Here is a 27,050-nt window from a genome sequence, read left to right on the forward strand (position 1 = left end):
GCAATTGGACCCAGCCTGTCAATAACAGGAGCATCCATGCATGAAACATGAAGCATCATCTGGTATTAACAGGTTTATTCCAGACGATGCTTCAATTTTACAAAGTCATAGAGTGCTACTGTCTGAAAGAAAGCATGCATCAGTAGAACCAACTTGCTATCAATAATAGTAAGTGACAGATATCTTTCAACAGATACATGTAATTAGGTTTAATTTAATTCCTGAATTTTTCCTAATTGTGTGATAATTAACAGAGATTTATGGAATTCTTAAGGAGAAATCAAAGCAAACATTTTTGAAAACAGCTATTAGGAGTTTCAGCTGTGTGAAAAGACAAAGCACAAATTGTTAAAATATTGTCTGGGGTCTCATTCCTCCCATGTGCCTGGCTCAGGGTTAAGAACATCAGAAATAGGAGTAGATCCAGCACTGATTCCTGAGAGACCCACTTCTAACCCTAACCAATTCCACAGAGTAACCATAAATTATAACCCTTTGCCTCTTGATATATACCTATCCCATAATCTAACTGAGGGTCTTACCTGAGATTCCAATATTTCCAGCTTATACAGTAACCTTTCGTGTGTACAAGACTGAGTGAAATGTTTTGCTAAAATCCAAGTAAACATTGTCAAAGTTATTTCCAGAAAGTTCCATCTAAGATCTCCTTTTAACGAAAAATTTCTAGTTAGTAAATGTCAGTAGCTTTGAATATGCAGTTCAAACAACATGTAGTTATTATATTTCTGAAGGCGCCTCCGTAGCCAGGTGGGAAGGAGCAGCAGTGCGTAGCACACGCTTCTTGATTAGACCGGGGTTCGAGCCCGTCACCACCAAATACGGAGGATGCGGAAAGGTCAGGGAATGACCACCGCATATTCCCGGAGCAATATGGCCTTAGTTGCTAATGCTCCTAAAAATCAAATAACAATATATTTCTGACTGCTAAAATTGATGCATTTTTAAACATTATCTGATTGCAGATGAATTTTAGATTCACTACTGTGACCTCAAAAACATGAGACAGTCCAAGGAATTTCCAAATAAAACATCTCAATGTCCAAAAAAAAAAAATTCAAAGTTCTGGCAACGGCTAGTAAAGGGAGTGTTTTTTTTTTTTGGGATTCTGGGTGTCATCCACACTGAATTTTTAAAAAAAAGACCCTCAGTCAATTCAGTCTTGTACATTGAACAAGCTCAGAAAAAGAATCAAATGAGTAAGGCACAGCAATAGAGCAATGTTGCTTCAACACAATATTGCACACTTACTGCTGCTGCTGCACAACATGGCAAGAATTTTGTAGCTGGGATTTGAAGTTGTTCTGCATCTCATTAATAGTGTAGACTTGGTTCCAAGTGATTTTTTGCCACCAAATTATCTCTCCTAGACAATAGATATAATTCCAATACAATATTTAAAACAGCCATGACAAGATCGCTAGCCTCTCAAATGAAAAAAATTTAATTGATCAGCATAAACGAACTTAAGTGCTGGGCAAAATATATTAAGTTAGATGCAGCACATGTAGAAAAATAATACATCAAATTAAAGGCAACCTTTTTTATCTACAAATCCATTTTTTTATTTTGATTTATTTCTGTTTCTTAAAAATTTATGCAATAAGAGGTATTACTTTTCCCTTTGTCCTCACAGTTATTCTGAAGCTTACCAATAATTCTGCTAGGTTCCTGTGACATATTCATCACATCCAGTCACATCTCTGAACTTCACAACACTAGAAGAAAGTTAGTTCCAACAATCAGTTATTCTTTGGCTGAAAGCAAATTTTTGCACACCTGTTCTGCAACTACTCTTTTCCAATTTAAATTTATGACACTTGTGTGTCATCTAAGAATGAACAAGCCTGATAAAACTTTAAAACACGATTCTTGTCATGACAGCAAACATAGTACAGAATATTTAACTCACCTTTTAAGGTTGCTGAAGTTAGGTCACATCATGGTAGATAAAAAAAAAATCATTTTGTTTATTGATAATTGCACAACTCACAATGCTATTCAGTTAAATTGCTGCTACGAGACACCACATCAAAGCACAAACTTTTGGGCTAAAAAATTATTTAGAATTTTAAGAAAAATATCACAAATAAATGATACAGAAGTATATCCACGATACAAGAAGAGTAAACAAAACGTAGTACCCTTTACAGAAAGCACAGGTGCAAACTGTGTCGGGTTGGCTGGATTTCCAATAACAACTTCTACTGCAGAGGTGGTGAGAAGTACATATATGTTCCAAATAATAATTGGAATTACATCATTTCTGCTTTGGGCTAGCTGAAGAGTTTCATTTTATGATTTTGTCAATGATGAGTGCTTTGAGCTCAATTGTGTTTAACTAATAGTTTCCCAAGTACAAGAAGTACAATGTAAAGATCACAACACCAATGCAGAAGAGGGAATTAATGTGCATACCTGCCAGGACCCTCAGAAGGCAGTAGATGTACTATGCACATTTACTGAATGCCTCTCAAACTGCAACAAAAAATAATTTCTCTGCAATAAGCCATATTGATAAAATTGTGGGTTAAATCTATTTAAAATTCGAATTTTAAAATAAGGTTTACTATATTACTATTTCAATACTATTCCAAACGTAACTTATTTTGAATGGAAAAGCAGTAACATTCATTAAGTTAAATTTGTGATAATTCTTTTTTTTTTTTTTTTGAATTTTTTCAATTCAAGTTGGCATGAGTTTACTATATTTTATAATCTTAGCCAAAGAATGAAATTCTAAAATTGGAAAAAAAAAAAAAAAATGCACTTGCATCTATACTTACCCCTGCTCCTGTGAGTACCATAACATTTTTGCAAGTGTGTAGGAGATGCACAACATCATCTATTGTGTTGACATGTGAAAGTTTAGAACGAGGTGGTGGTTCACTTAACATGTTTACTACTATCTTCCAAAGAGTAACTTCATCCAAGTGTGGAGGAATTAAAGTTCCCTTTGGTACCAATTCCATCAAAATTATTCTAGGATCTGTTCCAAGGTTCATTTGTCTCTGAACCCAACTTACTGGACCTGCAAACACAAAGAAAAGTGGGCACTATGTTAAAAGTTATCATATTATGCATTTTATTTATTATAAGAAGCAAGTCTTCCTAAAATTCATAAGTACCTACCAGTGAAAAGAAAACTTTCACAATAATGATGATATTATTACATCAAAAACACATTATGTTTTATTTCTTAGGTACAGTGATTTGCCAAGATGTGTATAGGCTTTCAATAGTCAGTTTTCAATAGAGCGCACTCTGTGGAGCAAATTTTTTCATGAAATTTTGAAGTTTTGTAAAAGCCAAAACTTTGCACATAAATGCTTTTAAATAATTATTTGTTTTTATTTTGACTTGACTGCTCATTATTAAGAATAAAATAGTGTTAAAAATCATATCCATTTTTTTTAAATAAAAAAAATGTGAGATATTGTTATAAAAAGTAAAGTTTTTGATATTTTTTAAGCAATAATATCATCTGCATCTATTTATGTGCCATTTAATTTGATTTCATTAACATCTGGATTTGAATTCCAGAAAATTTCTTCAATTTCTACAAGTCAAAGCTAGACAACAACCAACAGATACAATGTCCTCGTTCTCCAGCCTTCAAAGCTACTTTCTGTTTTCTTTAGGGTAACTATGTTTTTTTAAGGTCATTTCAAATATATTTCAAAATAATGAGCTCGTTTATGTATAAACTATAATGAAATTTTTTCAGTGTGCTGCTGTCTCTTACCCATGCCTACTAGTTGGAGATAGTAGACAATTTGCGACTACTAATTTTGTCTCAGTGTGAATAAAAAACCATGTAATGAATGTTGCACCCATGAGGTACAAGTTATTTATGTGCTAAAAGTTCATTCATGTCACTGTATATGCATACAGTGACATGAATATACTAGTGGTGTAACCCTTCTATTGAACTACTTCCAAGTCACTGATGAATTTTATTAAAGAATTTTTGTTGTTTGTTATTTAGGAGCATTAGCAACTAAGGCCATATTGCTCCGGGGATATGCGGTGGTCATTCCCTGACCTTTCCGCATCCTCCGTATTTGGTGGTCACGGGCTCGAACCCCGGTCTAATCAAGAAGCGTCTGCTACGCACTGCTGCTCCTGCCCACCTGGCTACCGAGGCGCCAAGAATTTTTGTACAACCTTCTACTACTTTTACTTTTCCTATTAGTGTATATTTTTGATTATTTGTAAAAGGAAACAAACATAATACTTATATTACCATAAAATAGATGAAATTGTGCAAAAAACAAATTACTAAATATTCAAATAAAATTATGACTAAGGTTTGTTGCAGATATTCTGCCAGCAATGCCAGCCAAGGCTCCTACTTGAGTCTAAAATGGTGATGGGGCTGATATGTAGGCTCCAATATTCAAGTGGGTTCAATTTCGACACAAAACCGAGATAAATTGGTTGCTTTCTGAGTTTAGCATATACATACATAATGCTGTTATAAATGACCAAATCTATGAATATTTTATTTATTTTTTTTAATCCTGGTTAAACATATTAAATTTCTAGTGTCAATACTACTTACAAAAACTAAAATAAGTTACAACTGTCTAATGTTTTACAAAACCATTTCAGAATTGAGAACGATTTTGGGTTTCTCAAATCTGCAACAACATTACTTACTATTGACATTAGTAGTGACGTATCATACAGCATCAATCAGAAAAAAAAAAAAAAAAAAAAAAACCCTTCCCATTTCACCTATCCATATGCCCCAAAATTTCATTCAGTTCTTCCTAGAATATATTTAAGTTATCAACTTCCACAACGACACAACTAACAAACTTCCACAACGGTGGAAGTTTGTTCCAGCAATCAACCACTAGCTGGCTAAAGGCAAATTTCCACACATCTATTCTGCAACTGTCTTTCCTCAATTTGAATTCTATCCCCCATACATAATCTGAGCAAGAGGAAGAATCATATCAGCATAAGCTTGTTCAAACCATTCAAAGCTTTATACACCTCAATCAGATCACCTTGCAGGTGCCCAGTCTCCAGATGCTGCAATTTGCAGAACTCAAGACTTTCATGGTAAGAGCACCCATTTGTTCCCCCACCAATCTTGTTGCCCTTATCTGCACTTATTCCAGCAGCTCTACATCCTTGCTAAAATGGGTCCTCCATACTTGTATGCAGTACCTAAGGTGTGGCCTGACAAAGGGATAATTGCCTCCTTACCCCTACTAGCAAAATTCCTGTATATCATTGAAAAGATCCCATGAGCTACTCTTGCAGCCTGTCTGCAGCTCAGAGAACTTCATATCTGACTGCACAATTATCCCCAGGTCTCTTTCATTCTCCACTACCCTGAGTGTAACGCCACCCAGCTGGCACATTTCTCTTGGGTTACTGCTAGCCATATGCTGTACTTTGCATTTGTCAATGTTAAACTTCAGTTGTCACCGCTCAGTCCATCTGCCCAACTTTTCTAGATCCTGTTGTAGCAGCATACTGTTATTAACAACTGTGCCAACCTTTGTATCATCTGCAAACTTGGACATTAAGCCTGATATACCTTCATCAACATTATTGATGGCGTCTCCGTAGCCAGGTGGGCAGGAGCAGCAGTGCGTAGCACATGCTTCTTGATTAGACCGGGATTTGAGCCCATGCCCACCAAATATGGAGGGTGTGGAAAGGTCAGGGAATGACCACCGCATATCCCTGAAGCAATATGGTCTTAGTTGCCAATGCTCCTAAAAAACAAATAACAAACATCATTGATAAATATAGAAAACAACAATGGTTCCAACACCGAACCCTGGGGGATTCCACTAATAACATTAGTCCACAAAGAGCAGGTTCCACTGATTACCACTCTGTCTTCTCCCACTCAACTATCCCTTTATCCATTTCAGAAACTTGCCATTAATGCCATACTGCTCCAATTTGTACACTGGTCTTTTATGTATAACAGTATCAAAAGCTTTCCTGAAATCAAAGTACAGTGAAACTTCTCCTAACGGACACCTCTCGTTAACGGACATCTCTCTCTCTCTACAACGGACATTTTCAAATTCCCCAACTCACCTCCATTGGTTTTAACCTGTTTGCAGCTTCTGTCTAGCGGACATTCTTTGTAACGGACGCGGACAGGCAATCTGCACTGTTTCGTTTAGATTACCACTTAATTTGATCTCCGATAACGGACAGCGGGCGAGCTCACGGCCCTTTTTCTAGGAACGTTTCTTCCACGTATTGCCTCAATCGTGTGTTTATTTTCTATTTCCGATTCTCTGAATTTTATCAAGGTTTACAACGCGGTTCTAAAACCTTTTTCAAGAATTTTAAGGCACGTGTAAAACTTCTGATGAATTCGGTGTGTGCAGGGGGGGGATATGGTCAGCCTTTCGTCTTTTCAGTTTCAGTTTTCAGTTTTGTTCAGTGTCGTGTGAAGTGCACAATGTCTTCTCGTAAACATTTAACTTTAAAAGATAAAGTCAAACTCATTAATGCGTATCATTGGCAAAAAAATAGTGTTCGCAATCTCGCTGCAAAATTCAAAATTGGGAAGACGCAGGTAAGCGACATCCTAAAGAAAAAAAATGAACTGCTCAAACAATTTTGGCAACACGGAAATGATCAGGTTCAAAAATCATTCCCGAAAACTGTTGGACTTCAAATTTGTCGCGCACGTGCTAAAGAAAAAAATTTTCCCTATTATTAGGGAAAAGGCTTTGGAGGTTGCGAAATCTATGGGAGTAAATGAGTTCAAAGCTTCTGTGGGATGGCTAGACAAGTTCAAAACTCGGCATAGAATTTCTTGGAAAACCGTAAGTGGTGAAAGTGGATCTGTTGATACTGGGGTTGTAAAAGAGTGGACCATCAAATTGGAAGATTTATGTCGTGATTTTGAAGCTAAGGATATTTACAACTGTGACGAAACAGGGTTGTTTTTTTAAAGCTCTTCCTGAAAAAACAATGAGTCTAAAAAACGAAAAGTGCCAGGGCGGAAAAATTTCTAAGGAACGCTTGACTGTACTATTGTGTACAAATATGCTGGGAGACTTTGAACAACCTCTTGTTATAGGAAAACCACAAAATCCTCGTTGTTTCAAGGGCATAAAGTTGAATCTTTTGAATGTTGACTGGAAGTCTAATAAAAAAGCGTGGATGACACAAGATATCATGAGCGAATGGATAAGTCACTTTAACCAAAACCTGATTCGTCAAAACAGAAAAATTATTCTTTTCATGGATAATGCTGCATCTCACCCGCACATTGAATTGTCCAACCTTCAAATCGTTTTTCTGCCACCAAACATCTGCAGAGTGTCAGCCCTTGGATAAAGGGATAATAAAGCATTTTAAACTTCACTACAGAAAACGTGTTTTAACACATCTCATTGCAAACATGAACGATGTAACATGTGCGAGTGACCTTGCAAAAAAAATCAGCATCCTAGATGCGATTCAATGGATTTCCTCTTCAGTAAACGCAAAGTCTGGCTTCTCAAATGCAAAAATTGAAGTTGTGAACAGCAATGTGGAGCACCAAGAAGAACAAGAACTTCAACATCTATTGATAATGTACGATACTTCCGCTACAAGTGACCCTGGCTACAAAGATATAGACTCGAACCTCACTACAGAAGATGGTGCTCTAGATATCAACGACATTATCATCGATATTTTTCAAGAAGTTGCCCATGAGGATGAAGAAATGGAAGGAGGTCATTCTGTCGAAGAACATATTAACGACGAACCACCGATGAAAATAGAAGAAGCGCTCATACAAATCAATCATTTAAAAATGTTTTTCGCCGCTGAAGAAGATACTGAAGGACTTTCGATGGTTTCTTCACTCCAAACAAATGTTGAAAACAAAATTATCAGCCGGAAGAAGGTGCAGAAGAAAATAAGTGATTACTGTATGTCTTTTTCTTAAGATAAAGTCATAATATGCATAGCACAATTGTATGTATATTATTTACAAAAATATTGTTCAAAATCTGTATATATTTTAATTTAATTTTACATTAAACGTTTAATGATTTTTTTTTTTTTTTCCTCCCTCAGACTTCTTGTTAGCGGACACTTCTCTCTAACGGACACATTTTCGTTCCCCATGGCTGTCCGTTAAAGGGAAGTTTCACTGTATATGATATCAAAATTATTTTTTGCATTGGTTCCTTTGTGACCACATCACAGTATTCAATCAAATTGGTCAGACAAGATTTTCCTTTAACAAACCCATGTTCTGTCTGAACTATAACTGCAGTCTTGACTAAATGATCCTGTACTGCTTCTTTAACCAGTGACTCCATTATTTTCAATGCAACTTTTACCCATTTCTATTCCCATTGCTATAAAAAGCTAAAACTGATCTGCTGACATCTGACTTTTCTTCCAACTCAAGTGTTCATGATCTTGGTAAAGTACCTCCTACCATTCCCAGTACACTCCTCCTGTTCCCAGAGGCGCATTATGGCCAAAGTAGCTTATGCGCCATCAAACCTCCATATCAACAACAACAATCCTGTTCCCAGTACACTCCTCCATTCAATTCCTCCTGTGGTCTTCCATCAAAAAGGATGTCAGAAAGATTTTCAACAATCTTGATGCTAAGAAAGCTCCAGCTGCAGTCGTGGTATTTCTCCACTTGTTCTCAAAATCTGTTCTCCTGAACATATCCCTGCTCTGTGTCACCTTTTTTCACTTTCTTATTCCACAAGCATTTTCACTTCTGCTTGGAAATTTGCTAATATCCAGCCAGTTCCTAAAAATGGTGACAAATCATTCACATCCAATTATCATCCCATTGCACTTAATTCTATTCTTTCTAAAGTAATGGAGAAATAAATTAACTGCCAACTCAAACTATCTAGAAACCTTCCATCTGATAAAGGATCACCAGTATGGATTCCATCAGTATCGATCTGCTAGTGATATTCTGGCTTGTGTTACCATGGAAAAGTTAGGTGAAACTGAAGCAGTTGTTTTTGACATTTCAGATGCTATCGCTCATGTTTGGCATAAAAGTCTTCTAAATAAGCTTTTGTCTAATGGTTTACCAACTGTTTTTTGTAATTGGTTATCCTGTTTTCTCTCTGGCCACTCACTGTGGGTGAAGGTAGATGGCTGTCTTCTAACTTCTCCACTAATGCTAGTCTTCCCCAAGGTTCAGTTCTTTCTCTCACTCTTTTCTTCTTGTGTATTAATGACTTTCTTCCATTAACAAGAAATCCTATCTATAGTTGTACTGATGATAGCACATTGCATTCCACCTTCCAGTTTCAGAAATTTTGCTCTGCACAAAGTTTAAGCTATTTGTGTGGATATTTGAGAAGCTTCAACTTCTCGAATATCCACTACCAATTCCTTAAATGCTGATCTCCATGTATTCTCCAGTGGGGCAAAGATAACTTAGTTGATTTCAATCATTCTAACACTTTGTTTTGTCTTATATCTCACAAAAAAAAAAAAAAAAAAAAAGATTCTTCTGTTTCTATTGGGGATCTCCCTGACTTCTAATCTCTTTTGGCATAAGCACATTTGCCTATTGTCAATGAGAATCTTCTTTCATATTCTCAACCTTCAGCCCATGCATGGTACTAAGTACTATAGGTTCTAATACCTCTCATGTTTTGGGTTTTCATTAAAAAAAAAAAAGGCAACCAGAATTTTTTTTTTCATAGTATTATTAAAAAAAATAAAAATTTTATATAACTTGCATATATATCTTCATTCATGATCAGATGCCTTGATTAACAATTTCTATTTGAAATACAGTTCCATTAAGTCTGACAACCTACAAAATGAAATGTTATTCAGTAAAACAGCCATTTCAAAAAAAAAAAAAAAATCTTTAAGAAGACGAAAATATTTTAATCCTGCATTTTAGAATTTTATGCATGCAACTACACAAAGTAAGTTATACAAACCTGCAAGAGGTTTCCAGTCTTGTCCACTCAAATCTGAGAGATCACTTAATCCAGAAAGGTCACTAATTGTTGATGCTACTTCATCTGCTGCATCATCATCTTCTATACACTGGTTATTCAATGGATGATCAGGAGATACATAATTGCAATGCAGATCAGAGCTATCTGCCTCTGGAATCTGAGTTTCTTTAAACGATACATAAATTTGTAAAATGTTTATAATAATTCATATTTATGAATGCACTATACAATTCATATTTATAATTGCACTAATTTTTAGGGAAAGTTAATATAATTATAAATCTGATTGATAAAAATTTCAATACAAAATGAAAATATTTAAAAATTTTGCCAAATAGTAATGGTCATTTCATTATGAGAACTAGTGAATGATAAAAGAAAAATATATCTTAAACACCTATTAAGCTTTTAGCCAAAACAGAGAATATCAATGATTCTTTCTTCATAGAGTCTATATATATGTGTACTTCTGATAATGGATATCATATTCTTCTGTACTCCATAACAGTATAAATGGTTTTGCCACAAGTGACTAGTTTTTTTGATTCTCATCTGACTAGAGGAATTTCTTAATTCCTCTTCAAATCAAGGCTGTAGTCAGCTGAGCTCCAGTAGGAGAATAGAGTTCCCCCAGTTAGTTATTCCATGTTTTTCAGCCTGCACAACATGCAAACTTGCTTGCAAACACACACATATACAGATATAATACACAATGGCACAATATAGCCTAAGCTGTTAATGCACCTAAAACACAGAAGAACAATGGTTATACATATTCTTCTCCTACATTTGGAAGAGCATGATCATACAAATTTAAATATCTGGCAATATTCGTTTAATTCCCACTTTCCTTCAGACATTACCCTTTTAACTCTTAACCTTTTAATTAATTTTTAATTAAATTAAATTAAAACTGATGTAAGTGTACATATACTAAGTAACTTTACTATATGCCTAATTCATTCCGGGAAAACCACATATGAATGGTGGAACATAAATTTCAAAGATAAACTCATGTAACTTGTCCAGATATTTTCTCAAGATTTGCAATAATCTCACTTTTTAAAAATAAAATATGGATATGAACATACAGTACATATTCATATTTGAGTGAATTTTAAAAATTCACTCAAAGAAAATGCCAAGTTTCCTTCTTTTGATCATAAAGAATCTTACAGCAAGTGGAGATATAACAAAGCCACCCCCCATCAATATTATAGTTTCTTTTCACATTGAGATGGAATGCTATGACTGCCATTCACTTCCAACTTTATCATGATTTCTCTTAAACGTTTGAGGTTCGGGCTCATTGTTAATCATCCCTTTCTTTCTTTATTTATTTTGCTTTGGTATTTGTAGTGCAAACAATGCAAGAAAGCTTGGGGTTTTCATAAAAAAAAAAAAAAAAAAAAAAAGCTTATGCGGCATAAGCCAAGGGAAAAAAAAAAAAACACTTCCCATCCTTCTAATAGTTCTTCCTTGAATTTATTCAAACTACCCACTTCTACAACATCAGATTTGTTTGTTCCAATAATCAACCACCTGCTGGCTAAAGCACACATATCCTAAAACTATTCTTTTTCAATTTGAATTTAAGACCTCTCATGTGTGTAGTCTGAGCAAGAGGAAGTTTGTATTCATCAGCACTGAGCTTACTTAATCCATTCAAAGCCTTAAACACAAGATCACCTTCCAGATAACTAGCATTAGCATTAGTTAAAGCATATGATGCAAGGAAAGCAAGCTTATAGAGCATCAGCCAAAAAAAAAAAAAAAAAAAAAAAACACACACACCTTTCCATTTCACCCATCTGGTCACTCCAAATGTTTGTCTAGTTCAACCTTAAATTCATTTAAGGCTATCAACTTCCACAACAACAGATGAAAGTCTGTTCCAGCAAACTACCCGCTGGCTAAAGGCAAACTTCCGCACATCTATTCTATAACTGTCTTTCCTCGATTTGAATCTATGCCCCCCTCTGGTTCTTAATCTCAGCAAGTGGAAGTATCCCATTGGCATTGAGCCTGCTCAAACCATTCAAGGCCTTGTACACCTCAATCAGATCACCAAGCGGGTGTCTAATCTCCAGATGCTGCAACTTACAGAATTTAAGCCTCTCCTGGTAAGAGAATCCCTTTGTTCCTCTCACCAATCTTGTTGCCCCTCTCTGTATTCATTCTAGCAACTCTACATCCTTTCTAAAATAAGGCCTCCAGACCTGTACACAGTACTCAAGGTGTGGCCTGACCATTGCCTTCTACAAAGGTATAATCACCTCCTTGTCTCTGCTAGCAAAATTCCTATATATCGCACATGTAATGCAGTAAGGCCACATCTCGAATTTTTATCAAAACTGAGTTATGTGTAGGGTAATGATATGCAGATTTGGTTACGATAACTGCAGTAAGGCCATATACTTAGTTTTAAAAACAGCCGTTAGGGAGCATATATGTCCTTCAGTTGCTTAAGGAAATCCAGTGCCACATCTTGATTTGTGGCCCTGCTGCAGTAAAATATGATGTGCCTGTGTGAATATTATCAGTCATCTGTCCGCTTCTGGCCTTATCACACTGAACTGTTAGTGACATTATTCTTGTACTTTTACGTGTTCTACGCAGCGTGTAAAGAAAATTAGTTGCTCTCTTTGGTATTGTTAATTATAGACATGAGTGGTAAATTTATAAAAAGCAAAGGGTTGCTAATGGTTAATATGTTGTGTAAGAATGATACAGATTCTAAATCAAATGAGATAGTTGACACTAATATACCTGTAGAAGCTGCAAGAGTTTCTGAAGATGTTCATTTCCAGAGTATGGTTCGGAGTGGAGATTCTTACCTTGTGTAAGTATCTGTTATTGTAATTATTTTTTCTTATACTTAAATTAAATGGATATCCAATTATTTCAAGTTAGATTAATTATGTTAATAGAGGATACATTGGATGTCTATATATTTTTTCAGACTGTCAATCATTAATTATAAAAATGTGCTAATTTTTGTTATATAAAAAACTGTAAATTTAAAAACTCATTGATGCTAGTTAAAGCATAACTTTTATATTGATTAAACATTTTGGAATGACAACTGTGTTTATTAAGCAGCATTCTTGGTATTGATACACATCCATACATAAAATCGAGACGACATTTTGATATATCATTATTTTTGTAGGATAATGATGCTCAACAAAGTGAAGATTATTTTGAACCTGAATAATATTTGGATGAGTCTGACATGGACAAAAATTACTTGCCAAGTGAAAATTCATCAGATTCTGACAGCTCATCTAATGTTTCACATGTGCCTTGAAAATGACCAAATAATATTGTGGAAGAAGAGAATGGGATGAATGAAGAAGCAGGCATTGAAGAATGTGCTAAAAAAACTAGGAGACCACCAAGAAGAGCTAGCCAATGGAAAAGAAATATTAAAAAGCAAACAAAAAGTAAACTCAGGTCTACTGAGTCTAGCATAGATTACTGAAACTAATTGGGAAGTGCCAGCAAAATCAGCAAAAGGAACATGTGGAAATAAATGCCGCCTTAAATGCGAAACAAAAATTTCAGAAGACAAGCAACAACAACAAATTCATAAAGGATATTGGGCACGTGGTAGTCATAGTTTGCAACGAAACTCTTATTTTAAATAATTCCTCTATAGTGACTCCAAAGTATCGACAATGTACGGAAGCATCAACTAGAGGTAATAATACTGCCTACTACTTTCTAAATGAGGGAATAAAGGTTAGAGTATATAAATGTTTCTTTATGAAAACACTGGATATTGGGGAGAAATTAATCTAGAATACATGAAAGAAAGTAGACGAATGTGGAATTTTAGAGAAGGAAAAGCGAGGAATGAATGCAAATAAACCAAAATTATCGGAGGAGTTAAAAAATTCTATAAAGCACCACATTAACAGTTTCCCATTAATTGATTCACACTATCTCAGGGCCCAAACTTCAAAACAATATTTGGATGGCAGTCTAACCCTTTCCGAAATGCATAGAATGTACATGAAATAGAGAAAAATGAGAAAGGACTTGATTTTGCAAAGAGATGCAGTTATGAGAAAGTATTCAATTTTGAATTTAATCTTTTGTTTTTTACACCAAAAAAAGATCAATGCTCACTGTGCCAAATGTATGAAAATAGTAGTCCAGAACAGAAAGAGGCCTTGGAATTGAAATATGAGTCAGCATTAGCATTAGTAGAGGCATATGATGCAAGAAAGCAAGCTTATTCAGCATCAGCCAAAAAAAAAAAAAAAAAAAAACCCAACCACTACTCCCATTTCACCCCTCCGTTCGTTCAAAATACCTGTCCAGCTGAGCCTTAAATTTGTTTAGGCTATCAACTTCAACAACAAGCGATGGGAGTCTATTCCACAAACCAACTGCCCGCTAGCTAAAGGCAAATTTCCGCACATCTATCCAACATCCGTCCTTCCTCAATTTGAATTTATGCCCTCTCAGGTGATTATTCTGAGCAAGAGGAAGAATCCCATCGGCATTGAGCATGCTCAAGCCATTCAAAGCCTTATACACCTCTATCAGATCACCTCGCCGATGCCTAGTCTCCAGGCTCTGTAATTTGCAAAACTTAAGCCTTTCTTCGTAAGAGCAACCCATTCACTAATCTTGTTGCCCTTCTCTGTACTCGTTCCAGCAGCTCTACATCCTTCTTGAAACGAGGCCTCCAGACCTGTATAGAGTACTTAAGGTGTGGCCTGACCAATGCCTTATACAAGGGAATAATCACATCCCTGTCCCTGCTAGAAAAATTCCTGTATATCATTGACAAGACACCATGAGCTACTCTTGCAGCTCGTCTGCACTGCTCAGAGAACTTCATATCTGCCTGCACAATTACCCCCAGGTCCTTTTCATTCTCTACCACTGTCAGTGTAGTACCACAGAGTTGATACGTTGCTCTGGGGTTACTGTTTCCCATATGTAGTACTCTACATTTGTCAATGTTAAACTTAATTTGCCACCCTCTCAGCCCATCTGCTCAACCTTTCCAGATTCTGTTGCAACAGCATAGTATCAGTAGTGTCCTTAACAACCCTGCCAACCTTGGTATCGTCTGCAAACTTGGACATTAAGCCTGATACACCATCATCAATATCATTTATAAATACAGAAAACAACAATGGACCCAACACTGAACCCTGAGGAACATATTAATAACAATATATTTGAAGTCGAGAGGAAAAATGCAAGGATATTAATGAAGGGAAAGACAAGACAAATAATAAAATTGTATCCTGTTTTGATCTTCAGGCAGTATTACAGGCACCTTGTGGAGACATTGCAATATTTTATTATAAGCAGAAATTAAAATGCTTTAATTTTACCATATTTGACTGCATCACAAAAGAGGAATTTTGTTACTTTTGGCATTGCAAATAGAGGAGTAAACGAAACCAGCTCTTGCATTTTCCTGTATTTGCAAAACCACTACCTTACTAAAGACACTGTTTTATTCTGAAAATTGTGTTGGATAGAATAAAAATAAAGCAATTGCTTGTCTTTATTTCTATGTGGTCACTATGTTTGAAATATCATCAATAACTCATAAATATTTAACAGTTAGTCATACACAGAACGAGGGAGATGCAATGCATGCAACTATTGAATGTCAAAAAAAAGCGACTTTTAAAATCTGGTCCAATTTATATACCTGCTCAGTGGATACCTGTAATACAAATGGCACGAAAAGGAGGAACTCCCTATGTTGTAAAAGAATTGGCTACTGAGGACATAAGTGACTTTAAAGATCTGTCAAAGCGAATGGGTACTAATTACATGGTAAACGAAGAAAATGAAAGGGTGTTAATGGAACGATATTAAAGTATTGCATGTTTGCCAAGATTCTCCAAACACTATTTACGACAAGAATAATTATAATGAGGAGTATAAATGTATTGATATTCGCAGAAGACAACGTGGCCAACCAAAAACGATGCCTGATCTGATAAAGGCCTACCAAGCTCCTCCAAAGTTAAGAGCTCAAAAACTAAAAGATCTGCTAGAACTTTGTAGAACTAATGCAATACCTATTTTAGACCATGCATTTTTCAAAAGTCTCCAAAGTTCAGAAGATTCTGTAAGGGTTGCTGTTCAAAGTAACACTGATAATAGCGAGTAATTTCAGATTTTTGTATTTGAATTTAAAATTTCATTTGAATTATTTTTATTTTCTTATTGTACCTAGATGTAATAAATATTTTTATAACTGTCTAACATCTTTTAATCCAAAAGTGCCCTGTTATATATAAAATAATATCTATGGCCATAATACCTTAAATTTAAGAATGATAATAATTATCATTCTTAAATTTAAGGCATTATGGCCATAGATGAATACGCAAAATAAAACAATCAGTGCAGTACAGCCTTTTCTCAAATTTTTCAAAAGTAGAAATAATCTACAGTTTTAGTAATCATGTTTTAAAACTTAGATTTCAATGAAATATGGTCACCAAATGCGGAACTGTAACTTAATTACATAATTTATTATCATGAACAGTCACATTTAAATCATTGCTGTGTAAAATATGTAATTTTGGACCTGTGGCCCAACTGCATTACATGTGTGATATCATGGACAAAACTCCATGCCCTGCTCTGCCAGCCCGTCTACACTGCTCAGAGAACTTCATATCCAATTGCACAATTTCCCCCCAGGTCTTTTTCATAATCCACCTCCATGAGTGTAGTACCACACAGTTGGTACGTTTCTCTTGAGTTACTGCTACCCATATGAAGTACTTTGCATTTGCCAATATTAACCTTCAGTCACCACTTCTCAGTCCATCCACTTAACTTTTCTAGATCCTGTTGCAATAGCATACTGTCTTTACTATCATTAACAACCCTGCCAACCTTTGTATCATCTACAAACTTGGACAATAAGCCTGATATACCTTCATCAATATCATTAATAAATAAAGACAACAATGGGTCCAGCACCGAACCCTGGGGGACTCCACTAATAACATTAGTCCACATAGAGCAGTGTCTATTTATTACCACTCTATACCGTCTCCCACTCAACCATCCCTTTATCCATTGCAGAAAATTACCCTTAATGCCATACCACTCCAATTTCTACAGCAGTCTTCCATGTGCAACAGTATCAAAAGCTTTTCTGAAATCCAAGTATATGAGATCAAAATTATTTTTTGCATCCAGTTCCTTTGTGACCACATTGTAGTATCCAATCAAATTGGTCAGACAAGACTTGCCCTTAATAAACCTATGCTGTGTCTGAACTATTACTGCAGTCTTGTCTAGGTGATCCTGCATTACTTCTTTGACCAGTAACTCCATTATTTTTCCCAGAACAGAAGTTAAACTAACATGTCTATAATCATTTGTGTCACTTTGAACCCCCTTTGTGAATTGGGGATACATCTGCATATCTCCAGTCCATAGGGACCTCACCTGAATCTAAGAATGCTATCATAATTATGGCTAAGAGTTTCCTTACTTACTCACTGCCTCTTCCAATATAACTGGATAGATGCCATCTACCCTAGGTACCTTTTTTGTTTAACTTCAACAATTTCTCCTCCACTTTGCTCTCCATTATTACAAAATCATTTAGCTCCCTGTTAGAGTTTAGTAAACTTCTGTCCTCTCCTTCGTTACAGAATTCCTCATGTGTGAATGTAGATGCAAAATACTCATTCAGTTTGTCAGCTATCAGAGCAGGATCAGCAATTGTCGAACCACCAACATCACGTGGACCAATCTGATTCATCCCCTTCCTTCTAGAGTTTACAAAAGTAAAGTCTTTGTTGTTTTTCTTTCATCCTTTGCCAAGGATTTCTCGTAATCAGCCTTCACTTGCCTAACCTCCTTTGTGACTTGATTACATACTAGGCCTAAATAGGCCTAAATTTTGAACAGTATTTCTTAGTTGGTGTGAAAAGCCTAGTAGCTTCCATGATTAATTCCATGAAGGCCTCCCATTTAGAATTCACTGTTTTAAACATCATCAGTTAATCCCACTGTATAGAATTCAAAAATTGCCTGAGACCACTGTAGTCATCTTTACGAAAACAAAAACAATTCCCTTTACCCTCGATGGTAGTTACATCTTTAAGTAAATCCCACATCAGTACACTGTGATCACTGTCACCTAGTGGTTCCTTTATCTGCAAATTCCTAATGCATGAGTCATCACTGCTGATAATCAGATCAAGAGTATTATCCCCTCTGGTTGCCCCTTGATCATGTTGCTATAGAAAACAATCCTCCAATAAATCCGCAAAAGTCTTGCTAGCGTGCGAGTGACCAACTCCCACAAGTTGCAGTGAATATCTGAAAAGTTAAAATACTCCTTTACAAGACATTCTGATTTACTGGTCCACTCTATTTTTCTGCACAATTGTTCACTGTACTCATTAGGGTCATTAGGCCTATAACACACTCCTACTCTCATTTTCCCTTTCCCAGTGTTTATGTCACACCAAACTGACTCAACATTGCACTGTCAACCCATTTCAACTGGATGCACTTCCTTAGATTTTATGTATTTCTTAACTAACAGCATAGCCCCCTCCTCTTTTCCTACCCTGTCTATCCTTTCTGTAAACATTGTACTCCACAAATTCCAATTCTGCACTGCTTATATCTGTGTGACACCATGTCTCTGATATCCCAACAATATCTGCCTTTGACGCCTTGATCAGCACTTCAAATACATCAAATTTATTTACTATACTTCTAGTACTGATTTACATGCAAGTATACATGCACCTGTTCTTACTCTTAGTTACCCCAACACAGCCTATGTATTTACTTGTTCCATGATGACTTCCAGCAGTCATCCACGTGAAATTTTCAGAACTGAAGGATTTTCTGAAAAGAATACCCTTTTGTTCCTCTCACTAATCTCAATGCTCTTCTCTGCACCCATTCCAAGAGATCCACATTCTTCCTAAAATGCTTCGGAACCAGCTTGCAGTATTTCGAACCAGTATGCAGTACTCAAGATATGTTCTTACCATTACCTTATAAATTGAGATAATTACCTTTTTATTCCTGCTGGCAAAATTCCTGTATATATTATTGACAAAACCTCACGAGCTGTTCTGGCAGTCTGTCTATACTGCTCAGAGAACTTCATATCTGACCTATTTGCCCAATTACCTCCAGATATTTTTCATTTTCCACTACCCAGAGTGGTACCACACAGGTGCACATTAATCTGGGATTACTGCTACCCACATGCAGTAGCATGCATTTATCAACTGCCATTACCATCATTAATCATTCTGTCAATCTTTGTATCATCTGTAAACTAAGATATTAGCATTAGTAGAGGCATATGATGCAAGAAATCAAGCTTATATAGCATCCATCTGCAAAAAAAAAAAAAAAAAAAAAAAAACTTTCCAATTTCACCCATCCATTCACTCCAAATGTTTGTCTAGTGCTGCTCTCAACTTATTTAAGTTTTCGACTTCTACTACAACAGATGGAAGTTTGTTCCAACTATCAACCACCTGCTGGTTAAAGGAAGTTTGGCTTTCCTCAATTTGAATTTATGTCCCCTCAGGTGAGTAATCTGAGCAAGATGAAGAATTCCATCAACATTGAGCTTGCTAAAACCATTCAAGGCCTTATAGACCTTAATCAGATCACCTTGCAGGTGCCTGGTCTCCAGACAATGCAATTTGCAAAACTTAAGCCTTTCTTCATAAGAGCAACCCATTGTTCCACTCACCAATCTTGTTGCCTTTCTCTGTACTTGTTCCAGCAACTCTGCAACCTTCCTAAAATAAAGCCTCCAGACCTGTATTCGGTATTCAAGGTGTGGCTTGACCACTACCTTATACAAAGGGAAATCACCTCCTTATCCCTGCTATCAAAATTCCTGTATATCACTGAAAAGATCCCATTCTTGCAGCCTGTCTGCACTACTTAGAAAACTTCATATCTGACTGCACAATTAGCTCCAGATCCTTTTCATTCTCCACTACCCCGAGTGTAGTACTACCCAGTTTTTACGTTACTCTGAGGTTACTGCTACCCATATGCATTTTTCCTGGGACGGAAGTTAACCTAACAGGTTTGTAATTACTCGTGTCACCCTTTGATCCTCCTTTGTGAATTGGGATGTGTGCATCTCCAGTCCATGGGGACCTCCCATGGGTCCAAGGAAGATATAATTATGGCTAAGGGTTTGCTTACTTCCTTTAATATAACTGGATAGATCCCATCCACTCTAGGTGCCTTTCTTATGTTCAATTTCAAAAATTCCACTTTGCTCTCAGTTATTACAAAATCATTTAGCTCCCTGATAAAGGTTGATAAGCTTCTGGTCTCCACTTCCCAAAAGACTTTCTCATTTTTGTGAATGTAGATATAAAATACTCATTCAGTTTGTCACCTACCTCAGCAGTTTCATCAACAATCGAAAAGTCAATGTCAAGTGGACCAATCTGAGTCATCCTCTTCCTTCTAGAGTTTACATAACTAAAGAAGTCTTTACTGTTTTCCTTTGCATCCTTTGCCAAAGATTTCTTGTAATCTGCCTTGCATTTGTCAATCTTAAACTTCAGTTTCCACCTCTCAGCCCATCTGCTCAACTTTTCCAGATCCTGTTGCAGTAGTACGATCATTACTGTCATTAACAACCCTGCCAACCTTCGTATTGTCTGCAAACTTAGACATTAACCCTGATATACCTTCATCAATATCATTGATAAATACAGAATACAACAATGGGCCCAACACCGAACCCAGGCACACTGCACTAATAACATTAGTCCACGAAGAGCAGTGTCCACTGATTACCACTCTCTGTCTTCTCCCACTCAACCATAATTTTATCCATTGTAGCAACTTGCCTTTAATGCTATACTGATCCAATTTGTACAGCAGTCTTCCAGGTGAAACAGCATCAAAAGCTTTCCTGAAATCCAAGTATATGATATTAAAAATTACTTTTTGCATCCAGTTTCCTTGCGACTACATCATAGTATCCAATCAAATTTGTGAGACAGTACTTCCCCTTAACAAATCCATGCTGTGTCTGAACTATAACTGCAGTCTTGTCTAGATGATCCTGCATTGCCTCTTTAACCAGTGACTCCATTATTTTCCCTGAGACGGAAGTTAACCTAACAGGTCTGTAATTACTCGTGTCACCCTTTGATCCCCGATTGTGAATAGGAGACATGTGCACATCTCCAGTCCATAGGACCTCCCATGGGTCCAAGGAAGCTATCATAATTATGGCTAAGGATTTACTTACTCCCTTTAATATAACCTTTTTTATGTTCAATTTCAACAATTTCTCCTCCACTTTGCTCTCAGTTATTACAAAATCATTTAGCTCCATGCCAAAGATTGATAAGCTTCTGGTCTCCACTTCCCAAAAGACTTCCTCACCTGTGAATGTAGATGCAAAATACTCATTCAGTTTGTCAGCTACCTCAGCAGGTTCATCAACAATTGAACAGTCAATGTCAAGTCAACCAATCTGAGTCATCCCCTTCCTTCTAGAGTTTACATAAGTAAGTATTTACTGTTTTTCTTTGTACAGTTTTGCCAAAGATTTCTTGTAATCTGCCTTGCTTGCTTAATGTCCTTTGTGACTTGCTTACAGACTATCTTATATCTACCATAGGCATCTGTGTCTCCTGATAATTCATATGTGTCCCATGCATTTTTCTTCTCTGCTACGAGTCTCATTACTTCATCTGACATCCATTTAGGCCTAATCTTGGACAGTATTTCTTTGTTGGTATGAAAAGCCTAGTAGCTTCCATGATTAATTTCTGGAATGCTTCCTATTTAGAATTTGCTGTTGATAACAACATCATTTGGTTCCACTGTATAGAATTTAAAAAAAATCTCTGAGACCACTGTAGTCACCTTTACGAAAGCAAAGACCCTTCCCTTTACCCCTGATGTTAGTTATCCTTAAGAAATTCTTCCTTATCTGTTGAATATCTCGAGCTTTGATAGCTTTCGTTAGTTATCCTTAAGAAATTCTTCCTTATCTGTTGAATATCTCGAGCTTTGATAGCTTTCGAGTGATGTGATACTCAGTTTTTACTCAGTTTTAATGGTCATTTAGAAATATCCTTTGTTGCATTTTGCATACACATAAAATTTGATTAATTATGTAATTTTTGTACTAAGGTTATTATCAGGCTTGTCATTATGGCACATTTCTGACTTGAAAATAACCGTGGCATTTCTGTCAGCATACAAGTTTTCTTTAAATTTTCTGATGGCCATATTCTTGTGTTTCATATTCTTTATAAAATTTGAATTCCAACTGCATGATCAGTTTCTCTCTCTTTGACTGAACAACATGTTGGCAATAGAAATTTTGATCTACAAGTAGTCTGGCTTTTACCAGTCATTTATTGCCCACATAGATAGCAGTGCACACATTAATGGCTGGCTTTTTCCAGCATAAAAAAAAAATCACAGAAAGCAAAATCTCAAAATTAGGCATTACAAGGTGAACAGTGGAAATAGGAGTCCATGCAATAGAAATAATGCAAATGCCGACAAACTAATGAATGAATCCTGTGGAACAATATGATACTGCCAGAATGCCTGCGTTACATGTACCTTTTAATAAAAAAAATAAAATAAAAAAAAACATTACTTACAACATTATACAGTAAACTCCCATTATAACACTCCCACTTTTAGCTGTCTTTTCTTCTAGTCCCAAGAGCAATTCTGTGAAGTGGGAGATTCCGCTTATAGTGCTCTTCTGCATACAGTGCTCTTTGGGTATGGGCCCTTGGAAAATACTCTTAATGGAAAAATATTGTATACACATTTTAAAGGCCATGGAGGTTGTTCTCAGTTTAGTCTTCTGTTTTTAAGCTAAAAATAAAATGTTAAAAAATCACTCTCACTAAAAGGGGAGTAATTTTTCACCCCCATGATCACTTGAATTAGGAGATAGTGGAACTGTTAACAGATTAAATACCTGCCAACTCTCAAATGTGTGATGGAGGTTTGCCTCTGGTTTAAAAAGGAACAAGTCACAGATTCAAAGGTAATTATCATAGTTTACTAAGTGTAATAATTTGTAGTTAACTCTTAATATGCAACCTTCCCCAGATTTCCTTCTTTTTTTTTTTACTCAGGCATATAATACTGGTGACCAGTTAGATCTGGTAAACCTTGATGTTTCAGCAGCATTAGATTGTATGAATTTTGTTTGTTGTTGCTTGCCCTATAACAAGATTTTTATTTTATCTGCAATGACATTCTTTTCTTTTGGAATGATGAAAAAGTATGTTGCAACAGACTCTCAGGGTGGCACCTTGTCCTCTGATTTTCCTGATAAACTCAAACTTGTATACAAATAATAACATATGCTTTAATTTATATCCTGATTGTGAGCTGAAGCATTGGATTGTTGTAGATCTCTAATCTTTCATGTTTCCGGAACCAGTTCTGTATATAATTCTAGTCTTGTGACATGGAAACATTGCATTCTGAAATTCATGTGCATTCTGAAATTCTTATTTGTTTGCAACTGTTCTACTGAGTTATTATTTGACTGACTGTAGTCTTTCTGTTACCTTATACCATTCTATTAGTCTCCATTGGCCTTTCATCAATAAGGTATTTCGGACTACAGAATCATTGTTAGCTGTCTGTTATTTGGTTATTGGACTGTGAGCAGTCCAATAACCAAATTTCTGAGATACTCATACCAATGAGTGGTACTACCTACTGTGCCATGCTTAAAGTTACTTAAACCTTTTGTTTTGCCCTGAACTGTGCACATATAGCATCCCTGCATATCTGCCCACTTGTTTTATATTGCATAGTAATAAAATTTCATGATATAGAATGCTCCATCACATCAATGAGATGACTGATTATACACTCTTATGATCTTTGTGGTCATTTCAGAGTATAAACAGAAAATTTAGTTATCCATGACATTTGGAAGCTAAATATACCTTACAAATTCAGAACTGAAACTAAACCAAAATCTTTGTTTTAGTTTTTCTTTCAGTGTTGTTTCGACAATCTGTTATGTTTACACTTTCTCATGATCGTAGTAACAACACTATTACAAGTGTTATTGTATGAAGTTACAAGTTGTTGTTGTTTGGTTTTTAGAAGCATTAGCAACTAAGGCCATATTGCTCCGGGGATATGCAGTGGTCATTCCGACCTTTTCGCATCCTCCGTATTTGGTAGTGACGGGCTCAAACCCCGGTCTAATCAAGAAGTATGTGCTACGCACTGCTGCTCCTTCCCACCTGGCTAGGGAGGTGCCAAGTTACAAGTGTTATTGTAATAGTGTTGTTACTGTGCAGTTAATTTGAGTGAAAAGAGATAATGAAAGAGAGTGCATCTGGACCTGCTAAAGATATATAATTATTTTAGCAATAGAAATTGAAAATAATAAGAGTTTAAAGTGGTGAAGGTATGTCAAATACTGTCCAGGAATTAGGGCTGACACTGAACAGTAAGTATGGTAGTACAGGATAAAAGGGAAATTACAAAATATGGAGATTGATATGAGTAGTCAACATAATGCATAATTTTTAAAATGAAGGATTCATGAAAATTTATGCATCAGATTCTGGTTAACTCACAATGAAGTAAAAGATATCTATGATAATTTGAAAAATATGGACAAATTCAATGGAAAGTTTTGGTGACACTCACAAGCAGCCACTCTTGATATTTCAAAGGCTTTTTATTGTGTTTGGCATTAAAGGTCTTCTAAATAAGCTTCCATCTTATGGTTTGCCAAGTGTTTTTCTTAATTAGGTATCCTGTTTTCTCTTTGACTGTTCACTGCGAGTGATGGTAGATGGCGCTGTGTTCTAACTTCTCCACTAATGCTAGTGTTCCCCAAGATTCAGTTCTTTCTCCTGCCCTTTTCCTCTTGTGTATTAATGACCTTCTTTCATTGACTGGAAATGCTATCCATAGTTTTACTGATGATAGCACATTATTTTCAAACCTTCCAGTTTGAGAAACCTTGCTCTGCGTAAACAGCTTAAACTTTTTGAATAACTACTACCAGTTCCTCAAAGCTTATTTATCTCCAGGAAATTCTCCAGTGGGGCAAAGATAACTTAGTTGATTTCAATCCTTCTAAAACTCAATCCTGTCATATATCTCTCAAAAAGGATTCTTCTGCTCCTATGCTTATCTTTGATGATACTCAGATTTCCAGACAAGATTATATATCTCTATTAGGGGTTACCCTGACTTCTAATCACTCTTGGCACAAGCACATCACAAATATTGATTCCTCTGCATCTAAAAAATTGGGTTTCTCATTCGTTCTTGGAGTTACTTTTGTTCCAAACAGCTGTTCACTTTGTAGAAATCTGCCCTACCATGGAATATTGTTCCCACATCTAAGGTGGTGCCCACAAAACTTCTCTCAGTCTTCTAGATTCCATTCAAAAGAGGGCAGTTAGGTTAATTAATGACCCATCTCTAACAAAGTCTCTCTACTTTCTGTCTCATAGATGTTCTGTTTCTGCTGCATGTCTTTTCTATAGATACTTCCAAGGGCACTGTTCTTCTGAATTGGCTTTTATAATTCCCACTATCTCTCTCTTCCAAACCAATCTGAACACGTGCTGTAACTTATCAGCATTCTTTTACTATTCAAGTTCAAACTCACAGAAACAACTTTTCTTCTTCTTCATTTCCGCTTTCTGGAATAACCGCCTTCTTATGTATTTCCTGATAATTAAAATCTACAGAAATTCAAGTCTAATGTCAACAAGTATCTTCTTTCTTCTTCTCAACATTCAACCCCGTGCACAGTACTAAGTACCATAGGTTCTAATACCTCTCATGTTTGGGGTTTTCAGAAAATACATACGTATATGAAAAGGTGATGGTGAAGGTAGTAATTTTGATCCTTATATAATAAAATTTGGGGGATAGTGGCAAAAATTCAAGATCTGTGCAAGGCTGCATAATATATATATTTGAAAGGCGAAGCTGCAAGGTCACATTCAGAAGCAGATACAGGTTTCCCTAACTTGTTTTCTGAATCTGAGGTTGTGATAGGAGGAGAGGGAAATAACAGTATGGTTAAAACAGGGTTATTATGGAAAAGGATTTCCTCACATACATTATATTGCAGTTGAGGAGGAGAAACTGTTTGGTTTCAGTGCTGAAAAAGACTGCTTAACCTTATTGCAAAGGCGTTACTAGGGTGTAGTGCCCAGGGCAAATAAAAAAATGGCATCCCTTGAAAACGTTTTAAAAAGTCTGGCTGAATTCTTATATTGGTACTCAAACTGGTTACACATTATAATACTGGTTACAAAATAATAAATGGCCGACCGGACTAGTCAGGTAGGTAAAGTGCATGCCTGGCAACCCAAAGGTTGCGGGTTCGATTCCCGCCTCGGGCTTGGATCACAGTAAAATGAAAAAACTTTGGGAGGTGCATTATGAATATAGAAGCTGATGTGCCAATAACTAACAAGAAAAAAAAAATAATAATAATAACAAAAGACACTTTTATTTTTAAAAAAAGGAAACATATTTGCTGCCCAGGGCACATGCCCCATCTGCCTCACCCTAGTTATTTGTTGTTGTTGTTGTTGTTATTGTTGTTATTGTTGTTATTTGGTGTTTAGGAGCAATATGGCAACTAAGGCCATATTGCTCCGGGGATATGCAGTGGTCATTCCCTGACCTTTCCGCATCCTCCGTATTTGGTGGTCATGGGCTCGAACCCCAGTCTAATCAAGAAGTGTGTGCTACGCCCTGCTGCTTCTGCCCACCTGGCTATGGAGATGCCTCGCCCCTAGTTATGCCACTGCCTTTACTGATAGGTTGTAATGTAGTTGCTGACTTCAAGTTGAAGTCAGCAATTGCATTTTCAGTGATTTTTAATTCAAATAAGAAATTATGGGTTACTGCAATGGATTTCCAAAATTGGTTTTTGTACTGTTTTGTACCAAAAGTAGGAAATATTTGTTAGGTTGCAAAAGAACATGGCATGTAAGGCATTGCTAATCCTCACAGGAGTGTTCCTGGTCATCTTTGTCATATTGTGGATCCTTACTCTCAGGTTAGTTATAGTAC

General features: G+C 36.2%; 1 protein-coding gene across 1 annotated transcript in view; it reads right to left on the bottom strand.

Moving 5' to 3' along the window:
• The window catches only part of Sirt1 (NAD-dependent protein deacetylase sirtuin-1), a 171,147-nt gene that overhangs the window by 87,164 nt on the left and 56,933 nt on the right, over positions 1–27,050 (bottom strand). Inside the window, exons 3-4 of the mRNA XM_090379531.1 lie at positions 9,945–10,130; positions 2,805–3,049 (exon numbers count right to left, since the gene is read on the bottom strand). Coding sequence (XP_090235657.1) covers positions 2,805–3,049; positions 9,945–10,130 — 431 coding nt within the window. The remainder of the gene's footprint in view (positions 1–2,804; positions 3,050–9,944; positions 10,131–27,050) is intronic.

The sequence above is a fragment of the Mastigoproctus giganteus genome, chromosome 8 (assembly GCF_048544385.1).
Source record: "Mastigoproctus giganteus isolate SK-2022 chromosome 8, ASM4854438v1, whole genome shotgun sequence".
Classification (NCBI taxonomy): Eukaryota; Metazoa; Arthropoda; class Arachnida; order Uropygi; family Thelyphonidae; genus Mastigoproctus; species Mastigoproctus giganteus.